Genomic DNA, 25,511 nt, shown 5'->3' with positions numbered 1-25,511 from the left:
GCAGGATAGCTGAAAGGGAATCTGATAAGCCTCGTCTTAGAAACGAGACCGGATGCGCAACAACGTAAAAATAATTAGACATCGTTTGTTCCCGCTCCCCGCACGCACCATTGGCAACTTCAATTGTGCCATTGATCGCCCTGACATTCCCTTTTCTCCTAAAGGTGAAGCCCACGTATAGGTAGTTGAGACTCGAGAACTTACTGCGGTTACACGCATAGCAGTCGCTACAACGATGGGTCTACGGAATCGCTTGGAGCTCCGCTCCGAGAGCGCCGACCTCGGCACGGAGGGAGGCCGGCTCTCGAACAAGGACATGGATCCTATTCCGATGGGCTCTCCGGAGCGCACCTGGGGTTGGCCGAGTTTGCTCGGATTCTGGATCGCCGAAGCCTTTTCCATCTCGATGTATCAAGGTAAGTGTTCACATAGGTAGTCCGGAAACAAATTGGTGACTCGAGATGGCTACTAACATCCGTTCTCAATCACAACAGTCTCTTCAACCTCTGTCACAAAAGGCCTGAACCCGGGCCTTGCAATCCTTGCAGTGTTCATCGGCCACGTCCTGGTCTGCATCCCGGCAATGCTAGATGGCTACGTCGGCTGCATCTTTGGCATCAACTTTCCCGTCTTCACCAGAGCTTCCTTTGGCCTCCGGGGTTCATATGGCGCCGTCTTCGTCCGTGGTGTCGTGGCTTGTATCTGGTTCGGCACTCAGTCGTTTCAGGGTGGGCAGTGCCTGCAGGTCATGATCTCCGCCATCTGGCCGTCATTCAACAACTTCCCGAATCACCTCGCCGAAAGCGCGCACGTCACCAGCTCCGAGCTGTTATGCTTTTTCTTGTTCATCATCGTTCAGCTGCCACTGCTCTGGTTGCATGTAAGCAGTCTAAGGTACATGTTCATGGTGAAGACTGTGATTATGCCAATCTTTGGGTTGACGTTGTTCATCTGGGCCATTGTTGCTGGTATGCTCTTCATATCCAGCCAGATCCAAGGGCAACTGATCTGACCTCTTCTCAGGCAAGGGCTTCGGCCCGACATTCTCAAAACCAACTCTCATCAAGGATGGCACGCCCGCTATTGTCGTATTCTTCCAATGTGTCACCAGCGCTATTGGCCCCAAGGCAACCCTCGCCCTCAACATGCCCGACTTCACGCGGTATGCAAAGGAGCCCCGACAGGTCTTCTGGACGCAAGCCGTCGGCCTATGCGTCTTAGTCACGATGTGTGGTGTGCTAGGTGCGACCGTCAGCAGCGCCTCGGAAGTCATCTACGGCAAGGTGACCTGGAACCCCCTGGAAGTCGCACGGCTGTGGGACAACCGCGCTGCTCAGTTCTTCGCGGGTCTCTGTTGGGCGTTTGCGGTGATTGGCACAAATATCAGTGCCAACAGCGTCTCTTTCAGCAATGATTTGGCGCTATGGTTTCCAAAGTATATCAACAATAGGCGCGGAGCGTATATCTGTGCCGTGTTTGGCGTATGTGCCGTGCCCTGGTACATCCAGTACAGGTGAGTTGTGTTTGTGTGTTGTCCAATGGTCGATCTTTTGTACTAACCTGTGGACTTCCTGGCAGTGCTAAATCCTTCTCCTCTTTCCTTGGTGGATACTCTCTCTTTCTGGGCGCCATTGCAGGCATCATCATCACCGACTTTTGGATCTGCCGCAAGCGTGCAATGGCAGTCTCGTCCCTCTTTGATCCGCGAGGCATACACTACTACACTTTTGGCGTCAACCCCCGAGCGGTTATCGCCTTCATCTTTTCCATCATTCCCAACATGCCCGGTCTTGCCGCTGCTTGTGGCGCCAAGGGAGTTCCCAAGGGGGCCATTTATCTTTACAGCTTGAGTTGGCTTGTCAGTACCTTGGTGGCTAGTTTCACGTATTGGGTGTGTTGGAAAATTAAGCCATTCCCCGTAGACGATAGCCGGGAGCTGTTGTACGTTGACGGATACCCCACGGTGGAGGATTCAAACGGGTCAGAGAAAGGCTTGGAAGGGAAAGACCAAGACGTGAAGACGGGATGATGTGATCTTAGACTCATAATACCATACCCTGACGCTAGATAAGTACACGTTATCATCTAATTTTATTGGAACCACATGCTATGAGCTTAAGGCCCAGCCTACTTCCCTGTGGTTCTCGCGAGAATGGTTCACGGGCTTGGATGTGAATCATGCATGTAAGTTAGCCCATCTCACAAACCCCGGTTCGAGGCTGCCTCAGCTGCCGCGGGTGTCAGTTCAATGAGCTTGCCCAGCCCAGCCACGAAGATGGCATCAAGTCTCAGCAGGCTCAAGTTCAATAAGTCGCAGCTTCTCGACTTGATCCGCAATAAGCCCCTCCACTGAATCAAAAGAGCAAGGGCGTCTTCAGCTTCCGATAGCGTCGGAGAGAGAGCAAAGAGCAAGACAATGAAGTTGCTCGCAATGGCAAAGTTGACACGGGAATCTAGCCATGGTCAGCTATCTGGCGAATACTTCCGGGGAAAGCACGCTTCTCGTGTGGGAGGCTGGGGCAACGCTTACATGAATGCCAGAAAGCTTCAAGATGATGAGCCTCCAGTTTCGCGAGAAAGTCATGCATCTCTCGCGCGATAGTCATTGAGCCGGTGCGCAACGCCGTGCGGGCTTCGGTTGGGACCTCGATGCTTTTCGGTCGAAGAAGGGCCTTGAAGACAGCAATCTTTGCGGTGATGTAGGCGAGTTTCAGACTACCTTTCCCATCTAGGCCGCATTCTGGCAGAGATGCTGAGGGCTGTTCCCCTACGTCGGGTCGGATTTGCAGCCACTCTGCAAGCTCAATCCTCAAAGGCCGAGCAACTTCGAAAGTTGCTTCGAGCGACTTGGAGAGAGCTCTAGTGGCTTTGATAGAGCTACAACGGTCAATGAGCACCAATTTTAGAGCAGTGACGCTGTATTGCGATGCAACTTACAACATGTTTTGTTGAATCTTGGACACAATCTCAGTTAGAGAGGCTAGGTGCAGAAAGTGCCTACACACCAAGGGCCCTTCACCTTCACAACCAGGAACATCACCAAAATCATCCGGCCCAAGCGACGAGACGTCCCAATCGCACTCCTGAATGTGCGAACTTCTGCCAAAGTTAAGGCTCAGCCACCTGTCCTGAACATACACCGCCCAAGCAAGCCTCCGCCGCAATCTCTTCTCCCAGCTCGGAAGCGCCCAATCCGATGGGTCCAGATTGAGTCCCAAACACTGCGCGAGCGCCACCGTGTCTGCGAGCATGGTCCATTTGAACGGCGTGTCGGCGACGTGCTTGTTAGTTGGCCGTCGCTGAATCATGAGAAGCATCGTTTGCACCGTGGCGAGAGATGGAGTATGGAACTCGGATAGGGCGGCCATCCAGGCAAGTTTGAAGAGGTGGTCTGCCGAGGGGAGGGTGTCGACGTCTACACAGAGGATGTCGTCGAATACGCAGAAGGGGAGGGCGTGGCCATAGATTGCTGCCAGGAGACATATTGGCATTGTGGAGGGGCTGCCGTTAAGATTTTGGATTGTGTGTTCTTTGGATACGACCGGGAAGTAAGGTTGAACATACTTCCAGAAACTGCCACCAGTCAGTCGGAACTTCATTCTGAACTCAGGCATATTCGAGTGAGTATCCTAGGGTCTGGCCAATTCCTTACAGAGTGATGAGCCTTTGACCAACATTCTCAGAGACCAAGTCCGAGACCTCGCATCTAAGGTCGGCCGCGGTAGCTCCCAGCCCTCCTGGTTGCGCTTTACTAGCTTGTGAGTTACGCTGTAGCATAAACTGAATGGGAACCCCATCTTCAGGCCCCATATTCCTGATGCGGAGTTGCTGAAACGTGCATTCGTCTCTCTCGTCGAAGTGGTACAGATTTAGCAAGTACGGATCCGATTCACCGCTGAGACCTATTACCTGAGCATTGTGACCAGGCTCCGCGTCCAGCGACGACGGTACGAAGACATTGTCTCGACGTGGAACATCTGGTGAAGACGTTGTGTGTGGTGATGTCGGGCTCGCAGAGTCCATCAGCCCTCTCACAAAGATGGAATCGGCAATGGGCGAAACCTCCACAGACGGAAACCTCCCATCTGCTCCAGGGGCAGCTCCGTCCTGTTGGTGATGGGGGCTCCGTATCCCATCGCTCGAGCCGCTTTGCCGCCGCTCGGATAGCCGTCTTCTCTTGTTAGGGCCCCCAACAAATGTGCACTCTTTGCCTAACCGTCGGCAAAGCTCACATGGTGGCGTGTCTTCGTGCACAAGGCAAGCGGCGCGCTTGTAACGGCAAAAGTCGCAAGGATGACTGTTCCTACTACTCTTTTTGGTCTGGCCGTTCAAGTTGATCTCCATGGTGTGGATTCAAAGATGGAAAGCATGTTAGGAAACTCGATGTCGTTGCGGACTTCATTCCCCGCGTCCTCCCCAGGATTCCATGTTGGTTGAGACTCTGAGTTGATCTGCAAACTATCAGACTCTGATAACGGGGCGTTGGCCGATTGGATCATCAGCAAAACAACCCTGCATTTCGATAGCAACAAGCTCCATGGTGTAAGAGTGATAAAGCTTCGGCTGATAATTATTCCATCTAAGCTCATGTTGTTATTCCCGCGGCCAACTCAGGAACTAGATCCAATCCTGTCCTCTCGCCTTTCGTCCGTCACCGGAGCTCTTGTAGACGCCCCTCTTGGCCGTGGCACCGCCCATTCTAACTAATCCAACTAGGTGATGCACCCCAGCCAATACGCCGTCAACAACCTGCACGTCGTCCCCGACAGCCGCTTCTACGGCCCCCTTGAGCGGCGTCATACCGGCGCATCCCAGAAGCAACAAATCGGCCCCCTTTTCCTCCACCAGCTTCTTCCCGACGGCTGCCATGATTCCCATGACCTCATCCTGGCTCTTCTCGTGCAAGTCCAGCACGCCCAACTTACACGAGACCACGCCGGCGCAGGAGGCTGAGAAGCCATAGTGGTGAATGCTATCCTCGTGCAACACCCTCGACCGCTCGCTAACGGCAATGAGCCCAAACCGCCCGCCCAGCGTTCGCGCCGCGAAGAGCGAGGCTTCCATGATCCCGATGACGGGCTGGCGAGGGAGTTCTTCGCGAAGCATGCGGATGAGGGCATGGTCGGAGTAGCACGCCACCAAGACGGCATCATGGGTCGCCGCAAGGGGCAGGACGGCGCGAGCGGCGGCCGCGGCGGACATAACGTTGTCAAAACTGCCTTCGATGGCTGAGGGCGCCGGCCTAGGCGCCGTGAAGCCTGTGACGAGGACGTCGGGGGGTAATTGGCTCTCGACCATGGCGACGCAGGCGTCGGTCATGGCGCGGGTGCTATTTGGGTTGATGAGGAGGATGCGGATCTTCTTCTGAGTCTGTCCAGGCGTGATGCCGTTACTTACTGCTCCGTTGTGTTTCTCGGCTAAGGGCGAGAGCTTGGGAGGCTCCACGACGCCGGTTTGTTCTGTGATGCGAGTATAATGCTCTACACGACGATGTCTGGCAAAGTCAAATGTGCGCTCCTTGCCCGGCCGGCACTCAGCCAGGTCAATTTCTGCATAGACGACCTCGTCCTCTGTTGTAGATGCCTCAGCGATGAGCTCGCCCTCCGGACCAGTGATGCAGCTACCGCCAATGAGGTCGTACTTCCCGTCATCGAGACCACACCTCGCAGCGCTGATGCTGAAGCAGGCATTCGTGTAGCTATGAGCCTGCATCACCAACTTGTGGTGGAAGAGTGCCTTGCTCCGCGCCTCGTCCGGATCCATGCTGGCGCTGGTTCCCCAGAGATGCGGCGCGAACCCGGCCGTGTTGTAGCCGCACAGTACGACCTCGACGCCCTGTAGACCCAAGACGCGCCAGCTCTCAGCCCATCTCCTGTCGTTGCAGATCATCATGCCGAAGATGGGGTCCCCGCGCTCCGGTGCCGCCTCCGGCTCTGTCAGATCGGGTACCCGGAACGCATTGAAGCCGAGGTCTCCAGGCTTGAAGTAACGCTTCTCTAGCTGGTTCGTGGCATCCGGGTCCGCAAAGGGCTCAAAGTCGCCCGGAAGATGGATCTTGCGGTACTTTGAGAGGATGGAGCCGCTCTTTGCGTGGTAGTAGATGCAGGAGTTGAAGGTTTCGCCGTCGTCGGCCTTTTCGGCAAAGCCGACCGAGATGTCGACGCCCAGCTCATTGGCCTTATCGAATAGCGGCTTTGTCTGCGGCTGAGTCGCTACATCGCCGTGCTCGAAGAAGGAGTCAAGTTCAGAGGGGTCGTTTATCAGATGCCGGGGAAAGAAGGTTGTGAAGGCGGCTTCAGGGAAGAGAACTAGCTGTGCTCCCTTTGCGGCTGCGTCTTCAAGAAGTGATAGCATGCGATTCAGTGTCTTGGGCCGGGGGTCGTTGTAATGCGTTGCGCCCATCTGAGCCGCAGCCACGCGAAGCTTCCGTGATAGCATTGCCGCTGACTTCCTGTTTTTCTTGTGCAGTTGTCAAGTTGCTATGTTCTCACATTCCCTCTTTTCACTGCCGCTATGCAAACTTCAGTCCAAACTTATTCTTTTCGCCACGAGAAGTCGCTGAGCTCTTCTCCGAATCTCCCACAAAGTAGTGCTGGGTCTACCCCTCATGCATTGAGATCAGCGTGCAGTGCTCCGTATCGTCCGTCCTATTCCCTGCAGCTCCCTAAGGTAGTCTAAGTTGTGGGCGATAAGCGCCGATAGGCCGTCGGGTAGTTTGCCGTCTCTGCCTATCGTTATCTCTGATAGGCCTATTTATTCTTCGCAGGAACAGCGTTATCAAGTCTACAGCCAGTGTAGATGTCGTTAATGACTCTGTAGATACTCCATATGGTGTCAAGGGAAACTCAAGGACAGATTGAAAGAATCTACGAATTACCGAAGCGAAGTTTGTTGTTGGTTGATTGCCTCAAAAATCGCCTTTAGCATACTGAGACTCTTCTGCTGTCATAGCACACTTGGGTAAAGCGACATGGAGGTTGATCTCATCATTGAGAATGCCACAGTGGTGAGTACTACATGAATCATGTTGTAGCGAGGGCCCCATCGGCAAAATGACTGATGGAGAAACAAAATAGGTAACGGCATCTGATGTCCACGTGAGACAAGATATCGTGGTTCGCGACGGCAAGATCTTAGCTGTAGGCCAGGATCTCAAGTCTCTTTTCTCGGCCAAGACAGTGATAGATGCACAACATGGCTTCGTCATGCCGGGCGGCGTGGATTCCCATGTACACCTTGACCAGGTAAGAAAATGTTCTATTCGGTTTCCAAACAGAACCCCCTTGTCTAAACCAGTATCAGGACAACTCTCCAACAGGAGACAACTTTGAGACCGGCACTCGATCAGCGATTGCAGGAGGCACAACAACGATTATTGCTTTCGCTACACAGGAACGCACCCATCAGTCTCTTCACCCAGTCGTAGATGATTATCACTCACGCTCCCGAGGGAAGTCATACTGCGACTACGGCTTTCACATCATTCTCACAAACCCGACCCCCACCATCCTTCGCGATGAACTTCCATTCTTTGTCAGCGAGGGCATCACCTCCGTGAAGCTCTACATGACCTACGAGCCCTTGCAGCTCAAAGACGGCGAGATCCTAGATGTCATGATGGCTACGAGGAACCTAGGCATGACAACCATGGTGCACGCCGAAAACAGCGACATGATCACCTGGATCACGGCACGCCTTGCAGAGCAGAAGCTCACTGCGCCGTACTATCACGCCATCAGCCGGCCCACCATCGCCGAAGATGAGGCAACGTACCGCATTATCGCCCTTGCTGAGCTCTCTGATATCCCCATTCTCATCGTCCACATGTCTTCCAAGACCTCCACCGCGCACGTCAGGAGCGCGCAGACAAGGCTCCTGCCAATTCACGCGGAGACGTGCCCCCACTACCTCTATCTCACAGCCGATGCCCTGAAGCCGTCTCATCCGGCCACTGATGGCTTCTCCGGCGCGAAGCATATCTGCAGTCCGCCATTACGTGAGGACCGCATGGATTTGGACGCCATGTGGGCTGGTATTGCCAATGGGACGTTTACGACCTTCAGCTCAGATCACGCGCCGAGTAAATATGATCACCCTGACGGCAAAAAGGCGGGATTGGGCAAGGAAGATGGCTTGATGAGGTATGACCAGGTTCCCAACGGGCTTCCCGGCGTTGAGACACGACTACCGCTGCTATTCGAGGGCGGCGTGTTAACGGGTAGAGTGACGCCACAGAAGTTTGTCGAGGTCACGGCGACGAACCCGGCAAAGCTTTACGGGTTGGGAGACACGAAGGGGGCGATTGCCGCAGGATATGATGCCGACTTTGTGATCTGGTATCCAACGATTGAGCAAGTTGCTGCCAGCGGCGGGACGGGCTTAACAAAGATGGAGCCGTTTGTCTTGGAGAACTCGATGTTGCATCATGATATCGATTACTCGCCTTTCGAAGGGATGAAGTTTAACAATTGGCCGCGTTATACCATTTTGCGAGGCAAAGTGGTTTGGGACCGCGATAGTAGCGGTATTGTCAGCGATATGGGATATGGCGATTTTTTGCGGCGTGGAAAGAGCACATTGAGCAAGCCGAGGAATCAATGGGTGAATGAGTTCCAGCCATTGCCGATGAAATGATGTAAGCTAGTTCGATCTCTATGGCCCTTCTTACTAAGTAGTCACTCACAGATAATTTAGCTCTGGTCCTGCACCACGGTTCGACCGGCCTTAGTAAACGATAGCTTACTTCACCAACCGATTTGACGCATCATCATCTTTGGTAGGTGGAGATCTTCCATAGCCAAGAGACAGACGTCTTCACCCCTGAGCCCACTCGTGATATCGGCTACACATACTTGATTTTCCAACGTTTTCAACGATAAAGTTGCCAGATATTCTAGTACGATTTGGCTGAAGTCATGTAAATAACTTATCACATAGCGATAATCGGGCGTGAATACCCCTTCTAGAATCTATGGCGTTAACACATGTAAAGTATTGCACAAAAGCATTAGCGGCTGCCGGTCATTCTGTCTTGCTTGCACAAAAGAATAACCCGGTGGGAGATCTAGCGGAGCCACAGTGCCGTCTTTGTTAGCCAAAGATTCCTCGTTTAACTACCCACCGGAATCGATTCCGGAGCTTCGGGTTCTCCGGTCCGAAGCAACCTGCAGGGTACCCTTGAGCATGCGTCTCTGGAGCTTTATTCTGGCGCAACTTGGTTTACCAAATCGTACCATGGACTTTCAATTGATTCCGGACTTGAGTATTGTCTCTGGAAGAATTCACATTTGACAATAGGTTCCACGCCTCAATGCCATCTCAGGAAGCAGCAATTGATCAATACACTTAAACGAGAGTTGCGCCGCTTGACCAGGAAGAAGACCTCATTGTGATACGGCTGACCGGCTTGAGGACAACTAGGTAATGCAAGAACCTATGTCAAGAACCAAACGGTCCGAGGGACTGTACCGAAACCAGACGTTCGGGAGGAGCTGAGCGGCACGAGGTCTCGGTGTGCCGTGCGCGTGCTCGATACCCTCCACCAACCGCGGTAGGAAGACTAATCGGGAAGAAGACTTGGTTTTTTATGCACACTATGCAGCTGTGCCGCACACTAAGACGGAGCCGGGCGAGAGAAGAGCCAGCACGCACTGCACAGAGGCGTAGAACTAAAGCACCAACATTTCATAACTTGCCGAGCTGCGGGGGTGGTAACCTGGTCCTCAGGCGTGGTAGGGTTCTACAAAACACCCCGCGGGCCCGGGCGCGACTCATGGAGCGGCTGGAATCTGATCTGTTCTCGCGTTTCCGCCATTTTTGTACCTGATCTCGTACTACGTAGTTAGTTGTCATTGGAAGCGCAACTGTAATCCTGCGTCATGGCCGACTCAACCTCGAAACCTACGCCGCCGGCAGGATCGCCTGCGGCACAATCTCCGCAGTCGGCCAGATCTCCCCCGAAGACCAAGACTCCGTCGGACGCAGCTGGGTTGTCCCCCGCTGGAGCTACTGACCTGGAGGCTGATATCGCAATCGATGATGCCGAATCGGTGCGTGACGGTCGAAGTCTTTGCTCACTGCGCATACACTGACATCTAAACCCGCCAGGACAACGCGTCTACCATTGACGATAGAATGTGTGCGACGTCTTGCCCCAAGATGGGCCCATTCCTCCATAGTAGAATCGACCTAATTCTGTAGCTCCTCGTACACCGCATCCTTATCCTCGTCCGTCCTTGACTACCCCACCGAGCATGGCCGTCGTTACCATTCGTTTCGATCCGGATGTATGCTACTACCAACACAGTATTTCTTGGAACCCGACTGACTGTTCTCTCAAGCTTATATCCTGCCCAACGATGAAGTAAACCATAAAAGCGATATGATGGCTCCTGGCAGATGAAACTAATTGCTGTGATAATCAGAGCGAGATGGACCGACTGGACTTTTGCCATGCGCTATTGACGAGGACAGTCGGAAACAAACTGTTCTTGGCTCCGGTAGATGAGACAAAAATGCATAGGGTCCTTGATGTCGGCACAGGAACAGGCATTTGTAACACAGCATCAAAATTCCTAGTCGCTATAAAGAAGACTGACAACTTCAGGGGCCATTGAAATGGGTGACAAGTATCCCAATGCGGAGGTATATATGTCATTTGATACCAGCCAGGCATCCATGCCCATAATAAGCACTTGCTGACACAAAAGCAGATCCTCGGGAACGATCTCAGCGCCATTCAGCCAGCTTGGTAAATCTCATCGGGGAATGAGGCTCTCAACGTACTAACTCCAATTAAAGGGTACCGCCGAATGTCAGATTCGAGATTGATGACGTTGAAAGCGAGTGGCTTGGAAATAAGTATGACTTCATTTTCAGCCGTTACATGTGCGGGTCCATCGCGGACTGGCCAAAGTACGTGAAGCGCGTCTATGAGTAAGCCACCTCTATACCCCTAGCTTCTTAAAGCTAGAGCTATTCTAAGTATTCGGCAGCAACTTAAACCCTGGCGGTTGGGCCGAGTTCCAAGACTGGAGTTTTATGATCTATTCCGACGATGGTACAATCGAGGGTACCGAGCTCCTGCGGTGGGTCGACCTCTTCATGGACGCCTGCAAAATCTTTGGCCGAGATGGGCAAATCGGACCCAAGCTGGAAGGTATTGTGCGTGAGAATACCGGTTTTGTCAATATTCACCACCAACCATTCAAGATCCCTGCTGGCCCATGGGCCAAGGACCCTCATCTCAAAGACATTGGGATGCTGGAGTTGATCCAGCTATTGGACGGCCTTGAAGGCTTCTCCCTGCGCCTTCTTTGCGGAGCTCTTGGATGGACGAAGGAAGAGGTCCTTGTCTTGCTGGCTGGTGTTCGGAAGGATTTGAAAGATCCCAAGATTCATGCCTGGCTGTACTAGTAAGTTTGATGGCTGATGAGACCTGGGAGAAGACGAGCTCGATTCTAACTACTTCGAAGTAACGTGGTCTACGGCCAGAAGCCAGAGAAGGGAGGAGAGTAATGACGGGAAATGCGAAATGGGTCTTACGTCGCGCATCTCTCCTGGGAGTTTATTCCGACTGAAATGTATCTTCTGCAGAAAGCCAGCACAACTTCAGAGGCTGGTTTCAAGGGCAAGTCTATCAAGCAAGTGATAGAGAAAGCTTGCAACATTTCTGAGTAGGTCTTGCAGCAATATTAGTAACGCATGCTTGCTTTGACATGCGATTGCTTTGATCTAAGTGTGGTAAAATTTCGTCTCGGTACAGGAAAGTATGACTGGCTTCAATGAACCTATATCCCATCGACTTCCTCCCATCGACTTCCATACAGCGTCAATGAATTGCATACTTTTTCGACAGGCAATAATAAATTACCTATGAGTTAACCTTACTTCCATTCTATCTGGCCAAGTGCGAATGAATCGCAATAGAGCAGGACTAAAGAAAGGCTGGAGAAGGATGTATTGACCCTATTTAGCAGTTGATAGAACAGGCATATGAGCGTGCTGAAATAGTCTCAGTCTAGAAACCCTGTGCTGATCATGCATCGAACAATGAAGAAATCCCGTAGGCAGGGCTGGAGCAGGGATTCTCCCCCGCTTTGTAACAAATCACTCATTCAAGCATTAGGCAACGACGAAGACGACGACCTCGTCATGACTTCCACATGGTCCTTACTACAGTAATAAACACTATCGCTGACTCTCATAAGTACCTCAAAAAGCTTTCTACCAGCGACGATACTCTCACAACTCAAGAATCAATGTCGCCTTCGTCGCCTTTCACTTTTGGAGCGCTCGAAAGTCCAGCGCTGTGCGAAAGATGTCACCCCGTGCTGATGGATGATAGCATCGATGACTTCATTGAGGAAGAGTCTGCTTCTTCGGACTCTGCTGTAACGTTGAGACACAAAGCTGAAGGCGAAGGTGAACTTATCATGTTGGGATCGCCTTGCCAATGGAGGGACTCGCTACCTTCATTGCCAGTGCTGGCGGAGTCTTCAACCAACGGCTGCCACCTGTGCACATTCATCCGAGAACACATCATCAAACGTGGGATAAACTATAGGGGAGATGTCTACATTAATGGCGGATACATTTGGGGCGCTGACAGAGATGTATTCGGCTCGAAACCGAACGAGGAAGGCCTTGTATTTTGGCGGTGTGAAGTGTACAAACACCCTGAGCAGGAGTTTCTTGCGGCTATAACCTTCAACATCGAATCCGACGACGGTTAGTTTCGATATCTCTGACATAGTTCGAGTAGTTTGCAGTTGCCTGAGCTTACATTCCCATCCGCGCTAGACAATGTCACAGATTGGTTGCGAGTCGACGACAAGCGACGTCCCCGGTTACTTGATCCCGCCAATGTAGACTGGATAAAGTACGAGCTCAAAAGGTGTCAGAACGATTGTGATCATGTCAAGGAAGACACAGCCTTCATTCCAACAAGGCTCATAGACGTTGGCAGCACCGATCTAGACGTCCCGCGCCTTGTAACTTCGGATATCCTGCACAAAGGAAATGAGGGAAACCTTCGCAGAGTTGAATATGCGACACTCAGTTACTGCTGGGGATCTAGAGAGGATGCAGCTGAGCAGTTGAAGACCACCAGAAAGAACTTATCAGAACACCTTGAGGGTATACCACTCGACTTCATGAGTCCGGTTGTGAAAGACACCGCCATCACCTGTAGAGCTCTCGGTCTACGATATCTTTGGGTGGATGCCCTGTGCATAATTCAAGGAGATATAGAAGACTGGAATTCGGAAAGCTTGACCATGGGTCGTGTGTACTATTGCTCGACTCTGACTATTTGTCCGTTGACGTCTGCGTCCTGTTTGCAGGGTTACCTTGGTGAAAGGGCACCAGGTCTCGACTTGCCTTTTCAATCGAAACGACGCGAGAGCGTTCGCGGGACCTACACGTTCTTCCCTTCTTCGGATGATCGGAAGCCCATTTGGAACTCTTCGTCACTGATCAATGACTTGAAGCGGGCAGTATGGGAAACCAGGGGCTGGACGTTCCAGGAGAACATGTTGTCGACGAGGCTGCTCTTTATCGGGCCTGGGTTGTGGCACTTTGCCTGCGAGAACGGCTCAACATCTGAGAATTCATATGTGAATCTCGGATCAGTCGTTCACGGATCCTTGAGACCACTCGTCAACATAGCACGAGAGCCGAAGCCAACTGATCCTATTGAAGTATGGCGTAGGGTGCGCAACGCCTACGCCCGATGGGAAGAGATACTGGAGATTCAGACAAGGTCGTGGAGCTACAGAGATGATCTCTTGGCCGGCATAGCAGGATTGGCTGAGGAGTGTGCCAAGATTACGGAAGATACCTACCTTGCTGGCCTATGGATGAATGACCTGCAACACGGGCTTGTCTGGGAAATGCTTAACCCGGACGTTGGTACCCTCGAGACAGCACTCCGACAGAAGAGGGATCAAAAGCCTTACGTCGGCCCGTCGTGGAGTTGGGTTTCTCAGCTACGGCCTTTCGAGGTTTTACCATGCCGACGCTACAACGTGGACAATCCTAGGCCACAAGAGAAGCTTTCAAACAACCAGAAGCTTATGTCATTATCAGACACATTGCCAACCCATGTTCGAGCCGAATACACCATCACCGGGATTCACATGGACTTGCAATGGCGCAGCCCATTTGGTCGACTTAATCCCGGCTCATACCTTCGAATGCATGCATCGTTGGCCGACTTCCCCTCAGATGTGAATGTCGAACCCAAACGCAAGGGAAACCCCCCGATCGGATACTTCTCTGATGGGAGTGGCCTCTGCATGTTTGACTGGTCCGTAAACGCAGCTACTATACAGCAACCAGGCCATATGAAGCTCTTGTTGACTTCCAGTTGTTGTTATAAGACTAATAACTGGGGTAAACTGCGATACCTGTCCAGTTTGCGAGACGGGCCAGGGAGGTCTTTCCCTTTCCCAGAGGGTGAAATGGTCTTCAATTGTGAAGACTGGAGAAGGACAGAGCAATGTTCCTCCTGTAAAGATAGCGATGCTCCGAAGACTGTTTGGGGGCTCATTGTTCATCCGGCGGATCGCCTCGAAGGCTATTATCGAGTCGGAATATTTGTAATATTCTCTGAGGGCGGCCATGGACGCATCTTTGCGACTGGAAAGAAGCAAGATGTACTCTTACTTTAGGAATAAGTCCTTGAGGGTTGAAAACAAGTACCGTAAATGTTTTGCTCCAGGTATTGAAAGGCACATTAGTCCTCGAGAAAGACGTCTATCTTTAGCTAGACAAATCTCAACTCCAAGAGGAACGAGGTCGCTCGTCGAGTATCACAGAACACACATCCTAGTCGCGATCATGCAATCCACCACTAAGACACGGGGAACCTCTCTTCTTGTCATTGCTGCCTAACGTACACGACGTTCAACTCAGAGTAGCTATACTGAGGAGAGCTTAGGCTGTAGCCATTGAGAGCATCGGTGGTAGCAGCTACTGTCATTGCGTTTATAGTCACACCCAGAGAGGTAGGCTGCCAGGACTTGATGTTGTGAGTGGCAGGTGAGTTTATCATACACTTTCAATACTCTCACACACTGTCCAACAGCATGCTGATAGATCAGCTGCAACAGTTGCGAGTATTTTGGCGATGGTTTGTGATAACTCACAACCCGAGTCCAAATTGCCGCTCAATGACTCGCGGCGACGGGTCGACTATGGCTCGTGCGACTCATCGGCTGACAATCAGCCAACCCACTCTCCAGGACGCGCGTAGGGTCGCCTATTTCGCTGCGAATCGCTCGTCCGCTCGGCTTCCCGTCGTTGCCAGTGTTTCCACATTCGAGCAAAGCCCCGGCTTTATGGTTATTTTCTCATGAGAATGGCAGCCCGGACCTGGTTCCCGGCCATATAGGAATCCCAACCCAGCTCGGTAGTGTGGCGACAACTTTTCAGCCTCACGGCAGTCTGTGTGTCACGACCGGACCATGGCCGAATATGACTGAAAAGCTAGAGGCTAGGACACCCATCAATGCGCTGTTGAGGCAATTGGTCTGGTCGCACTTGATGAGGGTCTATCAACGTCGCAATTGAGGTGGCTCTTCAATAGCTGACGCTCGGATCGCTAGATCGACGTGGATATTCCCCTGACTGGTGACTGGGCGCTTGAGAAAGATGACATGTCATTGTGTTTCCTCCTTGGGATGGCAGATGGAATACGGACTGGACCCCGAGCTGACGGACTTTTGACCGGGGAACACCCGGACCACGTCCAGATGTGATCAAGCATTGGGATTTTCATTCATTTTCCACCATTGCTACGAATACTTTATGTTACGTGCTTCTTGCCCAGCATGCTACTTGGGGGCCGTTTGGTATTGCATGCATTCCTCGCCTATCGTGCTCACGACTCATGATCATAACGCCATAGTTCATCCCGAAAAACGTACAACGAAGACTCGGACTTAGGCGTACGTCTTCACCATCTTCAGCAGAGCCTCCTCAACCTCCTTCGGGCTGGTGGCGTTCAAGTAGTGGCCACCACCCTCAACCAACGTCACCGTCGCCTCCGGGGCGGAAGTGAAGAGCTTGATTTGCTCACCGGGGATGTTGACACCGAAAACAGGGTCGGCGGTTCCCTGAGATTTGGTCAGCGAGGCGCTCAAAGATAGTCCGGTCGTTCGACCGTAGTATCACATACCTGGAGCCAGTAGACGGGGCACTTGACGTCTCTCAGTCTCAAAAGCAGGCCGTCTCTCGACAGAAGGTTACCCAGGGCCATCTTGAGCTTCTTGCGGCCCTCGTCACCCTTGTAGACAGACTTAAGGGTCTTTGTCCAGAACTCAAGGGTCTCGGGCGGGACGGTGCCTGAGAAGCCCAGGCTGCCAACCATGCCGCACCAGATATCGTCAACGACGAAGTCCGGCGTCGGGGTGGCACTGGACCAGCCGTCGTAAAAGGCCAGGAGCTGGGCCTTGGGGTCCCAGCAGCCCTTGACACGGGAGTCGGCTGACTCGTAATCCATTGACGTGCCCAAGGGCAGGAGACCCAGAATCTAGATTCGATGGAGTTCAGCACAGTCCAGAAAACTCAATCCCATGAAAAAACAACGATCCTCTCTTTAAAAAAAGAGATCGCGATCCCATGGAAACAAATTGACAGTGTAACGGGACCATTGAATGTCACGTGGCATCGTAACGTACCCTTTCAGGGGCCAAAATGGCCATGCGGGTGACCATCCATCCACCTTGACTCGTGCCAAGAGCAAAAGCCTTTTGAACGTTGAGCTTGTCCATGACCTGCAGGGCCATGATGGCAGTGTCCCAGTAGGTGAAGTGCTCTACGGGACAGCTGGTGGAGCCGTGACCGAGCGGCTCGATGGCCAGCAGGTTGACAGCGTCCGTCAGTGTCTTGCTGTTGAACTGGTCATTGTAGAGGGAGACGGTTGTGCACATGGAGTTGATGAGGACGACGGTGGGCTTGGCGGGGTCGACCTTGTCCTCGGACAGACGGTAGCCGGCCGTGATGCCGCCGAGGTGGGGGACTTGGATGGTGGTTGTGGCTGCCATGATGTGATTTTTGTGTGTGTAGTTCGTTTGGGCCCTGTTGCTCTGCTGTCTGCGAGTGTATAACGAGCTGCTTTGAGTTTGGTTCGGTTCCGAGAGGTCAGAGAAAGGTGGCTTGGACAAAAGTTAGGTTTAGTAGTAGGTTTGAAAGAGATGCAGATTTTCACATGTACTAAGCAACTCCTGAGGGGTTCTGGAGATCCTACCCCTCGTGGCGCCAGTTGCGGGTTGCATTGGGTAAACTTCAGAGGCGGCGGTGTATCTCAAACGGCCGACTCCACCGAGAAGCCTCGGGAGCCCAATTGAACGTAACATCTGTCGCAGTAGACCACGGACTGGTTTTCCCAAACGAGTCGCCTCATGGTGAGGCCTGTCCCTGTTTCGGTGAGGTGGAGATGGCAGAAAAAACGGTTGTGGGCGACTCCAGTTTGAACAAGTCACCAAGTCTTCATTATTCGCCAGTCCTGGTCCCTTGGAGGGGACACTCAACGGTATCCGACAACATCCTTCTTTTGACAAGTGGAACAGACTCCAGAGAGGAGCTTGTTGTAATCAGCGACCACGCGTTGGGCTTGGATGATTTCCAGGAATATCCTTTCGTCACTCGTGCTATCGCCGAAGCACAGACATCGGTAACAGGGACGGGACATGACTCGGGGTCTGCTTTTTGAGGGGCGAAATGAACAGCCAGCTTTAGTCTGGCGGTGGCCATGTCCTCCCCAGCTAGCGTTTTCGCTGGTGCTATGGTGACGGACGACCGAAGAAGCCGAGAACGACTCTACCTGAGGTGCCATTCTTGCTCGGTCATTTTACCGCTAGAAAGGGGGTTCATTCATCGGCAGCGGGGCCGGCTGTGAATGGCGTTGCGGTCATGGTGGTGAGAGGTTCATCTCATACCATTTTCGGGTTCGTGGCGTCAGAGTTGATAAAGGCGCCGTCGTTTTGGAAGAGACAGGACCGTTGAAAGTCAAAAGTCAATTCCCTTTCCCGCCCGTCTAAGAGAAACGAACTGTCGGGAGGGACGGGTACATCCTTCCTCTAGTGTTTCTTCTACCCGTTCGGTATTTCATAGACATAAGGCGGGTGGGAGGCCGAAAATGTCTGTGAGCAAAGTGGACGGGGACGGGTTGGCCAGGCTTTAAACGCACAACATGTCTGGCTCTGATGCGATGAATTCGGGAATTCTTCAGGGGAATTCTTCAAGCGGCCGGGGCCGATCGTTTGACGCGAGGCATTCCTTCGATCCCCTTCTGCCGCCCCCAATCCCACACGCCATGCATTTCATCTGCGACGCATGCGGCTGCCGAGGCTTCGACTAGGGGGGGAAGCGAGCCCTTGTTGGAAAGTCTGATGTTCCTGGCTCTCGCAAAAGCTGCAAGCTTCAAGGCAAAGCCGGCCAAAGCCCGGATGCGGAATTCAATGTGTAAGGACAACCACATAATCAAAGGCCCAGCCGTCATAAAATCTCCCGACAACGAGAGCCCCGGGCCGACCAGGGGAATCTAACTCTGGGCAATGGGCAGCGCCAGCAAAAACGTCTTAGTGGCCTTGGAGACTTGAAGAGCCGAAGGGAAGGGTGCTAGCCGATGCCTATTCGAGGCACCTCTAAGTCGGATCCCAGCACCGGGCGAAGCAATCCGGGATGATCCCCATCCAGCCATGTCACTTTGCCCCAGGGCATCGCATAATTCAGTGGAGAACAACGCCGAAATTCTGAACGTCGTTCGACCTGCAGAGGCCTGTCATCCTTTGGCCGCTAGCAACCTTGGTCCACAAAGCGTGGAAAAACACTCACTTATTGTGGACTTTCTATTCCTTTCTCGCTTGGGAAACGAGGCGATCAACATTGCGGCGAGCAATGGCAGCAACTGAAGTATGAAATAATACAGCAACGTGCATACATAGACAGGAGACAGACCAGGGGCCTGCCTGACATCCCTCGTGGCATCGAAGAATTTACCTCTTTTGTGAACCTTGCATGTCTATTAGATATCCTTTCCTGTCAGTCCACCCACTCGCTCGCCTCTCCTGTGGATGATCGAGTTCCCTTTTTGGTTGCATATCTCGTTTGACATATATGCGGCCCTCTTGGCCGCCGTTTTAGGAATGAAGCAATGGCGGCCGAACGGAGAGTTCCATCAGACCCTCGCATGGTGTTCACCATCCTCGCATGTGTTTAACCAAGAACACACGTTCTTTCCTCCCCAGTTTTCCTAGCTTTTCGTCATTCCCACGTTGTCCAGGGGCTCGTCTCTTTACAGGCTTCACGTTGTTTTCAGGGGCCAGGGCTATAGGACGGCAGTTTCTTGCAGAAGGATTCTGCCCATCCTTCAAGTCGGTGCCTGGGCAGAATAAAGTGATCCAGTTGCCCTGCTTCTGTTTATGGAGTCCTCTTGCGAAGCGAATCCGTTCGGAGTGAAGAAAGATTGATGAAGTGCGTTGACCCGTCCCCTTCCCTTGGTAGTTGACCAGACCCTCCTTCTTTCTTCTATTCGCAGCTATCAGGCTGGGTCCGCCCCCCCCCCCCCCCCCCCCCCCCCCCCCCCTCTCCCCCCCCCCCCCCCCCCCCTCCCCTTCCCCTCCCCCCCCCCCCCCCCGTGGGGCTGTCCCCCACCCCCCCCTCTCCGCGCCTCCCCGGTGGGGCCCCCCCCCCCCCCCCCCCCGTTTCCCGAGAATTTGGTTCTCTCTTCCCCGCGGCATCTGTAGAATTACTCAACACATCGCCGCAGTGAGGTGAAAGGCACTTTACTCACGAAAAGATGTCGACCGACTCAGGTCCGTCACCGTTGCCCGGGCTTCCTGGATACGACCCTCAGAACATTCAGCCATGGACCGTCGAAGTTGTGGTTTCGGTGACGGTCCTCGCAGTACTCGCCGTTGTTCTCCGCCTCATCAGTCGCCAAACGAAGGGTCAGAAGCTGTGGTGGGATGACTACTTGATTGTCTGGTCGATGGTGCGTTTCCCACCAACATCATGCTTCTAATTAGAGGCATGACTCTCTAGATATGACTAGAAGCTGACTGTGTAGTAGTTATGGAACCTTGTTGTTGTTGGCTTCATCTTCGCGATGCACTCGGTGGGCATGGGCCTCCACGCAGACAAGGTCGGCGTCGACAATATCGTGTTGATGGCCAAGTATCTCGTCGTGGCAGAGATTCTTTACGCCTGGAACCTGGGCTGGACCAAGCTCAGCTTGATGTTGATGTACTATCGCATCTTTCACATCCCATTCTTCAAGAAGATGACGTGGTTCGTCATCTCTTTTGTCTTCGCCTGGGTCATTTGCATTACCTTCCTCTTCATCTTTATTTGCGTCCCTGTCGAGAAGCTCTGGTATCCCGACATCCCGGGCAGATGCATCAACCAGGTTGCAACCTGGATCGCCAACGCAGCCTCAACCATCTTCACCGATCTTCTCATCTTGTTGCTTCCTCTTCCTCAGGTGTGGAAGCTGCAGTTGCAAAAAGCTGAAAAGATTGCCCTGACCTTCGCCTTCGGTCTCGGTTTCTTGTAAGTGCCTTCTGCCGTAAGAACCACAATCACTCGGTCTTGCTCACCCGTGTCATAGTGTTGTCTTCACCTCGGCATACCGAACGAGCGTCCTCTTCACCTACAGTGGTACCGACCCGAGCTACACCCTCGCCCCAACAGTCGGCTGGACCGCCATCGAAATGTCCGCCGGCATTGTCTCCGCCTGCCTACCTACCATCCGTCCCGCCATGCAGCGCATCGTTCGAGCTTGCGGTTTCAAGGGCAGCATGGGCGGCATGTTCCGCAGCACGACGGCGCTGGGCTTCGGTTCCAGCAAGAATAAGTCCAACTTCAGCAACGGCATGTCCTCGCAGGACCCCCATACGACCAACGGCGGCTCACAAATCGCCCGCAATCTCTCAACAACCAAACACGGCGCCGGCGAAGATGCCTTTTACCGGTTACCTGATGACAACGGATCTGAGGGCACCAGCCGCCAGCCTACACCTCCTCTAGAGGACTCCAAGCTGAGACCAGACACCACTGGGTTTGGGTATTCGGTCTCGAGTTATCCCGTCAAGGAGAGAGATGACAAGAGCGAGGATGAAATCCCCCTTCACGCCATTCGAGTACAGAGAGACTTCAAGCATACGACGGAACGAAGCTAAGGGAGGATCGGATCAATTGTATGAGGCGGTATATATAAGGAATCCTGGGTGACAATGATGAGGCTCCCGTTGGTTGCGAGGTCTAGCGGTAACTTTTACCAATCTCTTAATTTTGGTGTACGAGTGGTTGTCGATGGTCAAGGGTTATGCGATGGCGTTGAATAGGAGTAAAGGAAAACCGACCCAAAAGTCGGCTGCTAGTCCACAGAGAAAAGCAGAAAGTAACGAGCTACGTCAGGAACGTAACATGGCGGCAATGCGCCAATCCTGTGGTGGCAGAAGTCATCTACTGAGTCTAATAATATTGCAAACATGAGAAGATGATGTAGCCACAATGGAGTCATTCCTCTGATGGCTCGAGCCACGGACCGGATCTGATTTCCAAAGCCCCGCCGAATCAATCCGCATATTCCATTATCATGTGTAGTTAATTTCCTTCTCACATATGCCATCGTCCAAGTATGCTTGAGGTGCTCGCCATGCCTTTTGTGTTAAGGCTATTCTTCTTCTGTCTCTGGCTTTTGGCCGTACACAACATTGCTATACGAGAGTCAGTTCTTGCACAACCTAATCTTGCGCTGGTTGGTAGAAAACCACTTACTAGTGCAGCCAAGCATGGGCTTTTCCAGTTCTCAGCTCGGTGCGCACTCCTGTGAGTAATACTAGAACCTCCTCCTTGGTCCAGCCCAGGACGCCACAGAGGAGTCTTAGGGTGAAGGCTTCCAAACCATCCAACATTTGAATGAGATTACACATCCCGATATCCTTCAGGTGAGGGTCCTTCGCCCAAGGTCCAGCGGGAATTCTAAAAGGCTTATGGACGATGTTGATCAGGCCGGTGTTCTCCCTTACCAGCGTCTCCAACTTCGGCCCGACCTGTCCATCACGGCCCAGGACCTCGCAAGCCTCCATGAAGTAGCCCATCCAGCGAAGGAGTTCGGTGCCTTCAGTTGTTCCGTCATCCGAATAAAGCATATAGTCCCAGTCCTGAAATTCGGCCCAGCCTCCAGGGTTCAAGTTCCTGAGAAAATGTTAGAATGGCAAGCAATGACGAAACTCATCGGGTCTTGGACGTACTCATAGACTCGCCTCACGTATGTTGGCCAATCTGCCAAGGCGCCAGCCATGTAACGACTAAAAATGAAATCGTACTTGTCCTCCCCGATCCATTCGCTTTCGACATCGTCGATCTCGAACTTGACGTTAGGTGGAACCCTGTGACATGAGTTCTTGGGCTTAGTTGATGGTCAAGAGCGAGCAAACTTGATGAGTAAACGTACCACGCTGGTTGAATAGCGCTCAGGTCATTTCCAAGGATCTGCGTCTTTGTCAGATATCAAAGCATCAAAAGGTACGCGCTTGGGGTTTTGTAATTACCTCTGCATTTGGAAATAGATCACCCATTTCCATAGCCCCTACGACGCAAGAAAAATATGAGCCTGGTGTCACAACAGCAAGCACGGCTGCGCGATCGAGCGGATACTCACATATTCCAGTACCAGTGCCCACATCAAGGATCCGGTGAGTCTTGTGCTCATCAATCGGTGCAAGAAAGAGTCGATTTCCGATGGTCTTGACTAGCAATGTGTGCACCACATCAAGTCTATCCATTTCAGTCTACGAGCAATATTCTTGTTAGTGTTTTTGTGACCATGAAGTGATTGCTACAAGGGAAAGGATGTACCTCATCATTCGGGAATACGTAGGCTGTTCCACTAATTAGCATGGATTGAAGCTTATGGAGGTAGCTCATGTGTGCCCATGACTTTGATGTGATCTATTATAAGACCAACACGTGTGACACAGATCCGCATATGGAATTTTAACTCACCGCCAGATCGGAAGGCATGATAACGTCGGCCGTACTCGGTAGGATAATCAAGAACAGAAGATGACAGTGAGGCAGTGTACGAGGAACTACGGAGTAAGCATTAGTACATGTTGCAACTGGAAGCATTCTCCCCATGAGACAGGAAATTACGATGTTGAAGGAGTCAGGGTTTGTGGGCTTCAGTACATTCTGTCATCAATGGTTGACGCATCGTCCTAAGAGATGAATTAGACTCTGACTTCGTGCGGCGGAAAGTGGATTCTATCAAATCTGATGAACGTACAGTTGTTCCATCGTCAATCTCAATCGTGGCCGGGGTCTCGGCATCTTCGGGAGGAGACTGGGGGGCTGGCGTCGCTCCCGTGCCCGTTAACGATGCTGGAGTGGCTGCTGGAATGGCTGCTGGTATTGCTGCTGCTGCTGGGCTAGTCGCGGACGCTGGCCCGGCGGGAGTAGCAGCCGACTTTGGCGGTGTTTTTGGCGACTTCGGGGACTTTGCTGACTTGGGAGAGCCTGTTGGCGGGCTTGCCGTTGCTTTGGGAGTTGAGTCCGCCATGATTATTGGCGACTGAGATCAATGAGTTGGTGTGGACTTGGATATGGAGTTGAAGAACAAATATAGTCGCAAGATGATCGCGAGAGCGGCTGGAAATGTCGCGGGGTTTTGTAAAGCCACAGATAACAGGTAAACCCCCGCAGCTTGGCAGACATCGATGTTGTTGGTCCTGTTGGAACCAACTGCATTGTTCGATATCGTTATGCGGGCCGCATGCGGACTAGAGCGTGCAGAAGACCGACCTCCTTCCACCGTTGTTTGTTTCCTCGTAGGTGGGCTGTTCCTCCGCCCACAACACGAAGAGACACCTGCCGTCCGACAGCCTCGAAAGCCATCGCTGCTCGTCTGTACACTGCTAGTCGGTAAATCCAATCATCACCGAGACTGAAAACAGCTTGGATGATCTGTCATCCATATCTTTCGGGATATTCAGTTGGAATCTTCAAAAGCTTCAAGTGTTTGAGCCCTTTGTGCACGTCATTGGACTGGAGCAGAGTTTCGAGAGCAAGGATTGCTACCAGCTGGTACTTGAAAGCCAGCCACATTTTGACCCCATTCGGACAGCTGCAGCTCCATGGACCTGGTCCGCAGTATTTCATGGGCCAGGAACAGTTCCGGTAGCCCACGCTGTTGGACGGGATACGCGATCCGTCCACAAGAATCCTAGCATTATCACCTCTGCCCCGCTCAAACTCCATTTGTGAGAGACCGCGCCAAGTGGAGGAAGGGAATCAATGGCCGTTTACCCATCCACCCTCTTGGGCTCTTGGCTTCGTGTAATAGAGCTAGAAATTTTGCACAGGTTGCTAGAGACAAGCCATTTACTCAGAGCTAGCGACGTTCAAGTACTCTTGATACGTGACGTATAGGTCGTCTCACTTGCCCCAGTGGGGATCTCGTCAACAGCATCGTGTCCATGGCTACAGACATAGAACCACCATAGAGTTACCCGTTCCGGGCAGTGTAACGCGATTGAAAATAGGGCAAGCTTCAAGATCCAATGCACAATCTACGTGTAATGTCCAATCGCCGAGAGTAATGTTTTATACTTCTATCAATGATGCTCGCTAAGGCCGTACCCAGTCTCATACGAATGGTAAAGTAACGGAGGCTCAACAGCTTATTTCGCAGGCAGAGGTTGGACTGGTTCCTCGGCTTGCTGAGAGTGCTTTTACTACGCCGTAAGAAATCGCTATATCCTACATTGCTGATAATACCGCTACTTACGGCCGAGCTTGAGCTTTCTCGAGAAAAGTCTATCCACCACCAAGGTTTCTTTGAAGGAAACGATAGCCTGGGGAACTCAAGAGAGTTTTGAAGAAAAAAATCATCGACTCAACCCGTAGTACCCATGCCACAAGACTACAAGTGCCCTACAAGAGGTTCCCTGCTCTCTTGCGAAAAGGCATTGTATGCATTTACCGATCATTTTCGAAGAAGCAGCTATTAGTCTCCGCGGGAAAGCAGGTCGAGTGGCTTTGTGTGAGTTGAGCTACCTGTGAATGAACTGAACGACTGCATGACATGTTAAAAGGTTTCTCCTATCACATCAATAAGCTGACTGGCCCGTTTACTATCGTAGCCTCATTGCGGAAAGGTTGTGGTGGACAGCTACATAAAGAAGAAGCCTGGCGGCTTTTGGCGTCTCAAAAGCCTTCTTATTCGCTACTCCGGAGTGTCTTTGAGACAATCTGAGCCAATCTCTGTTACTCCAGAACAGAACTCTAAAGCTCAAGATGCTTCCGGGACTCTGATCTTCAACAGCATAGGCGGCTGGTTTAAAAACGGGGTGAATGTCAATCCCCGACAGAATCTTCCGCAGCATCATGAAGTCCTCAACTCGAATGGAAAGGACCCTGATCTCTGCAAATCGTCTCGGAAGCAAGTGGGAAGGCCATCGGTATTGCGTCATAGCTTCGTGCTTTTATGTATTCCCTTC

The 25,511-nt window shown here is 52.3% G+C and overlaps 9 protein-coding genes across 9 annotated transcripts; 5 read left to right on the top strand and 4 right to left on the bottom strand.

Annotated features, from left to right (window-relative positions):
- Nucleotides 1–235: 235 nt before the first annotated feature.
- On the top strand, nt 236–2,029 carry CABS01_10100 (NCS1 nucleoside transporter; the record flags this gene model as incomplete). Its single annotated transcript, XM_060543456.1, has 4 exons — nt 236–416; nt 495–968; nt 1,024–1,513; nt 1,579–2,029. 4 exons carry the CDS (start codon nt 236–238, stop codon nt 2,027–2,029), a joined length of 1,596 nt encoding a protein of 531 aa, XP_060399637.1.
- Nucleotides 2,030–2,199: 170 nt separating this feature from the next.
- CABS01_10099 (fungal specific transcription factor domain-containing protein) lies at nt 2,200–4,344 on the bottom strand (the record flags this gene model as incomplete). The annotated part of the gene is made up of 4 exons (XM_060543455.1): nt 2,200–2,453; nt 2,531–2,877; nt 2,938–3,573; nt 3,653–4,344. The coding sequence occupies 4 exons, from the start codon at nt 4,342–4,344 to the stop codon at nt 2,200–2,202; spliced, it is 1,929 nt and encodes a 642-aa protein (XP_060399636.1).
- Nucleotides 4,345–4,617: 273 nt separating this feature from the next.
- On the bottom strand, nt 4,618–6,438 carry CABS01_10098 (carbon-nitrogen hydrolase; the record flags this gene model as incomplete). Its single annotated transcript, XM_060543454.1, has 1 exon — nt 4,618–6,438. The coding sequence occupies one exon, from the start codon at nt 6,436–6,438 to the stop codon at nt 4,618–4,620; it is 1,821 nt and encodes a 606-aa protein (XP_060399635.1).
- A 532-nt stretch (nt 6,439–6,970) lies between these two features.
- On the top strand, nt 6,971–8,634 carry CABS01_10097 (dihydropyrimidinase; the record flags this gene model as incomplete). Its single annotated transcript, XM_060543453.1, has 3 exons — nt 6,971–7,006; nt 7,077–7,244; nt 7,297–8,634. The coding sequence occupies 3 exons, from the start codon at nt 6,971–6,973 to the stop codon at nt 8,632–8,634; spliced, it is 1,542 nt and encodes a 513-aa protein (XP_060399634.1).
- Nucleotides 8,635–9,878: 1,244 nt separating this feature from the next.
- On the top strand, nt 9,879–11,517 carry CABS01_10096 (uncharacterized protein; the record flags this gene model as incomplete). The annotated part of the gene is made up of 10 exons (XM_060543452.1): nt 9,879–10,049; nt 10,108–10,136; nt 10,201–10,286; nt 10,341–10,363; nt 10,425–10,554; nt 10,607–10,644; nt 10,713–10,750; nt 10,801–10,935; nt 10,995–11,414; nt 11,475–11,517. 10 exons carry the CDS (start codon nt 9,879–9,881, stop codon nt 11,515–11,517), a joined length of 1,113 nt encoding a protein of 370 aa, XP_060399633.1.
- Nucleotides 11,518–12,260: 743 nt separating this feature from the next.
- On the top strand, nt 12,261–14,672 carry CABS01_10095 (uncharacterized protein; the record flags this gene model as incomplete). The annotated part of the gene is made up of 3 exons (XM_060543451.1): nt 12,261–12,423; nt 12,484–12,729; nt 12,802–14,672. The coding sequence occupies 3 exons, from the start codon at nt 12,261–12,263 to the stop codon at nt 14,670–14,672; spliced, it is 2,280 nt and encodes a 759-aa protein (XP_060399632.1).
- A 1,272-nt stretch (nt 14,673–15,944) lies between these two features.
- CABS01_10094 (uncharacterized protein) lies at nt 15,945–17,147 on the bottom strand (the record flags this gene model as incomplete). The annotated part of the gene is made up of 3 exons (XM_060543450.1): nt 15,945–16,118; nt 16,181–16,534; nt 16,683–17,147. Coding segments are annotated over 3 exons (993 nt in total), but the record flags the coding sequence as incomplete, so codon positions are not given.
- A 2,657-nt stretch (nt 17,148–19,804) lies between these two features.
- Nucleotides 19,805–21,185, top strand: CABS01_10093 (uncharacterized protein; the record flags this gene model as incomplete). Its single annotated transcript, XM_060543449.1, has 3 exons — nt 19,805–19,999; nt 20,078–20,556; nt 20,615–21,185. The coding sequence occupies 3 exons, from the start codon at nt 19,805–19,807 to the stop codon at nt 21,183–21,185; spliced, it is 1,245 nt and encodes a 414-aa protein (XP_060399630.1).
- A 497-nt stretch (nt 21,186–21,682) lies between these two features.
- Nucleotides 21,683–23,572, bottom strand: CABS01_10092 (methyltransferase domain-containing protein; the record flags this gene model as incomplete). Its single annotated transcript, XM_060543448.1, has 10 exons — nt 21,683–21,725; nt 21,787–22,206; nt 22,263–22,400; nt 22,466–22,503; nt 22,563–22,600; nt 22,673–22,802; nt 22,870–22,892; nt 23,017–23,102; nt 23,203–23,231; nt 23,300–23,572. The coding sequence occupies 10 exons, from the start codon at nt 23,570–23,572 to the stop codon at nt 21,683–21,685; spliced, it is 1,218 nt and encodes a 405-aa protein (XP_060399629.1).
- Nucleotides 23,573–25,511: the final 1,939 nt, after the last annotated feature.

This window comes from Colletotrichum abscissum, assembly GCF_030869225.1.
Source record: "Colletotrichum abscissum strain IMI 504890 chromosome Unknown Scaffold_25.1, whole genome shotgun sequence".
Taxonomy (NCBI): Eukaryota; Fungi; Ascomycota; class Sordariomycetes; order Glomerellales; family Glomerellaceae; genus Colletotrichum; species Colletotrichum abscissum.
The sequence above is the reverse complement of the archived record's forward strand: the minus strand, read 5'-3'. Positions and strand labels throughout refer to the sequence as shown.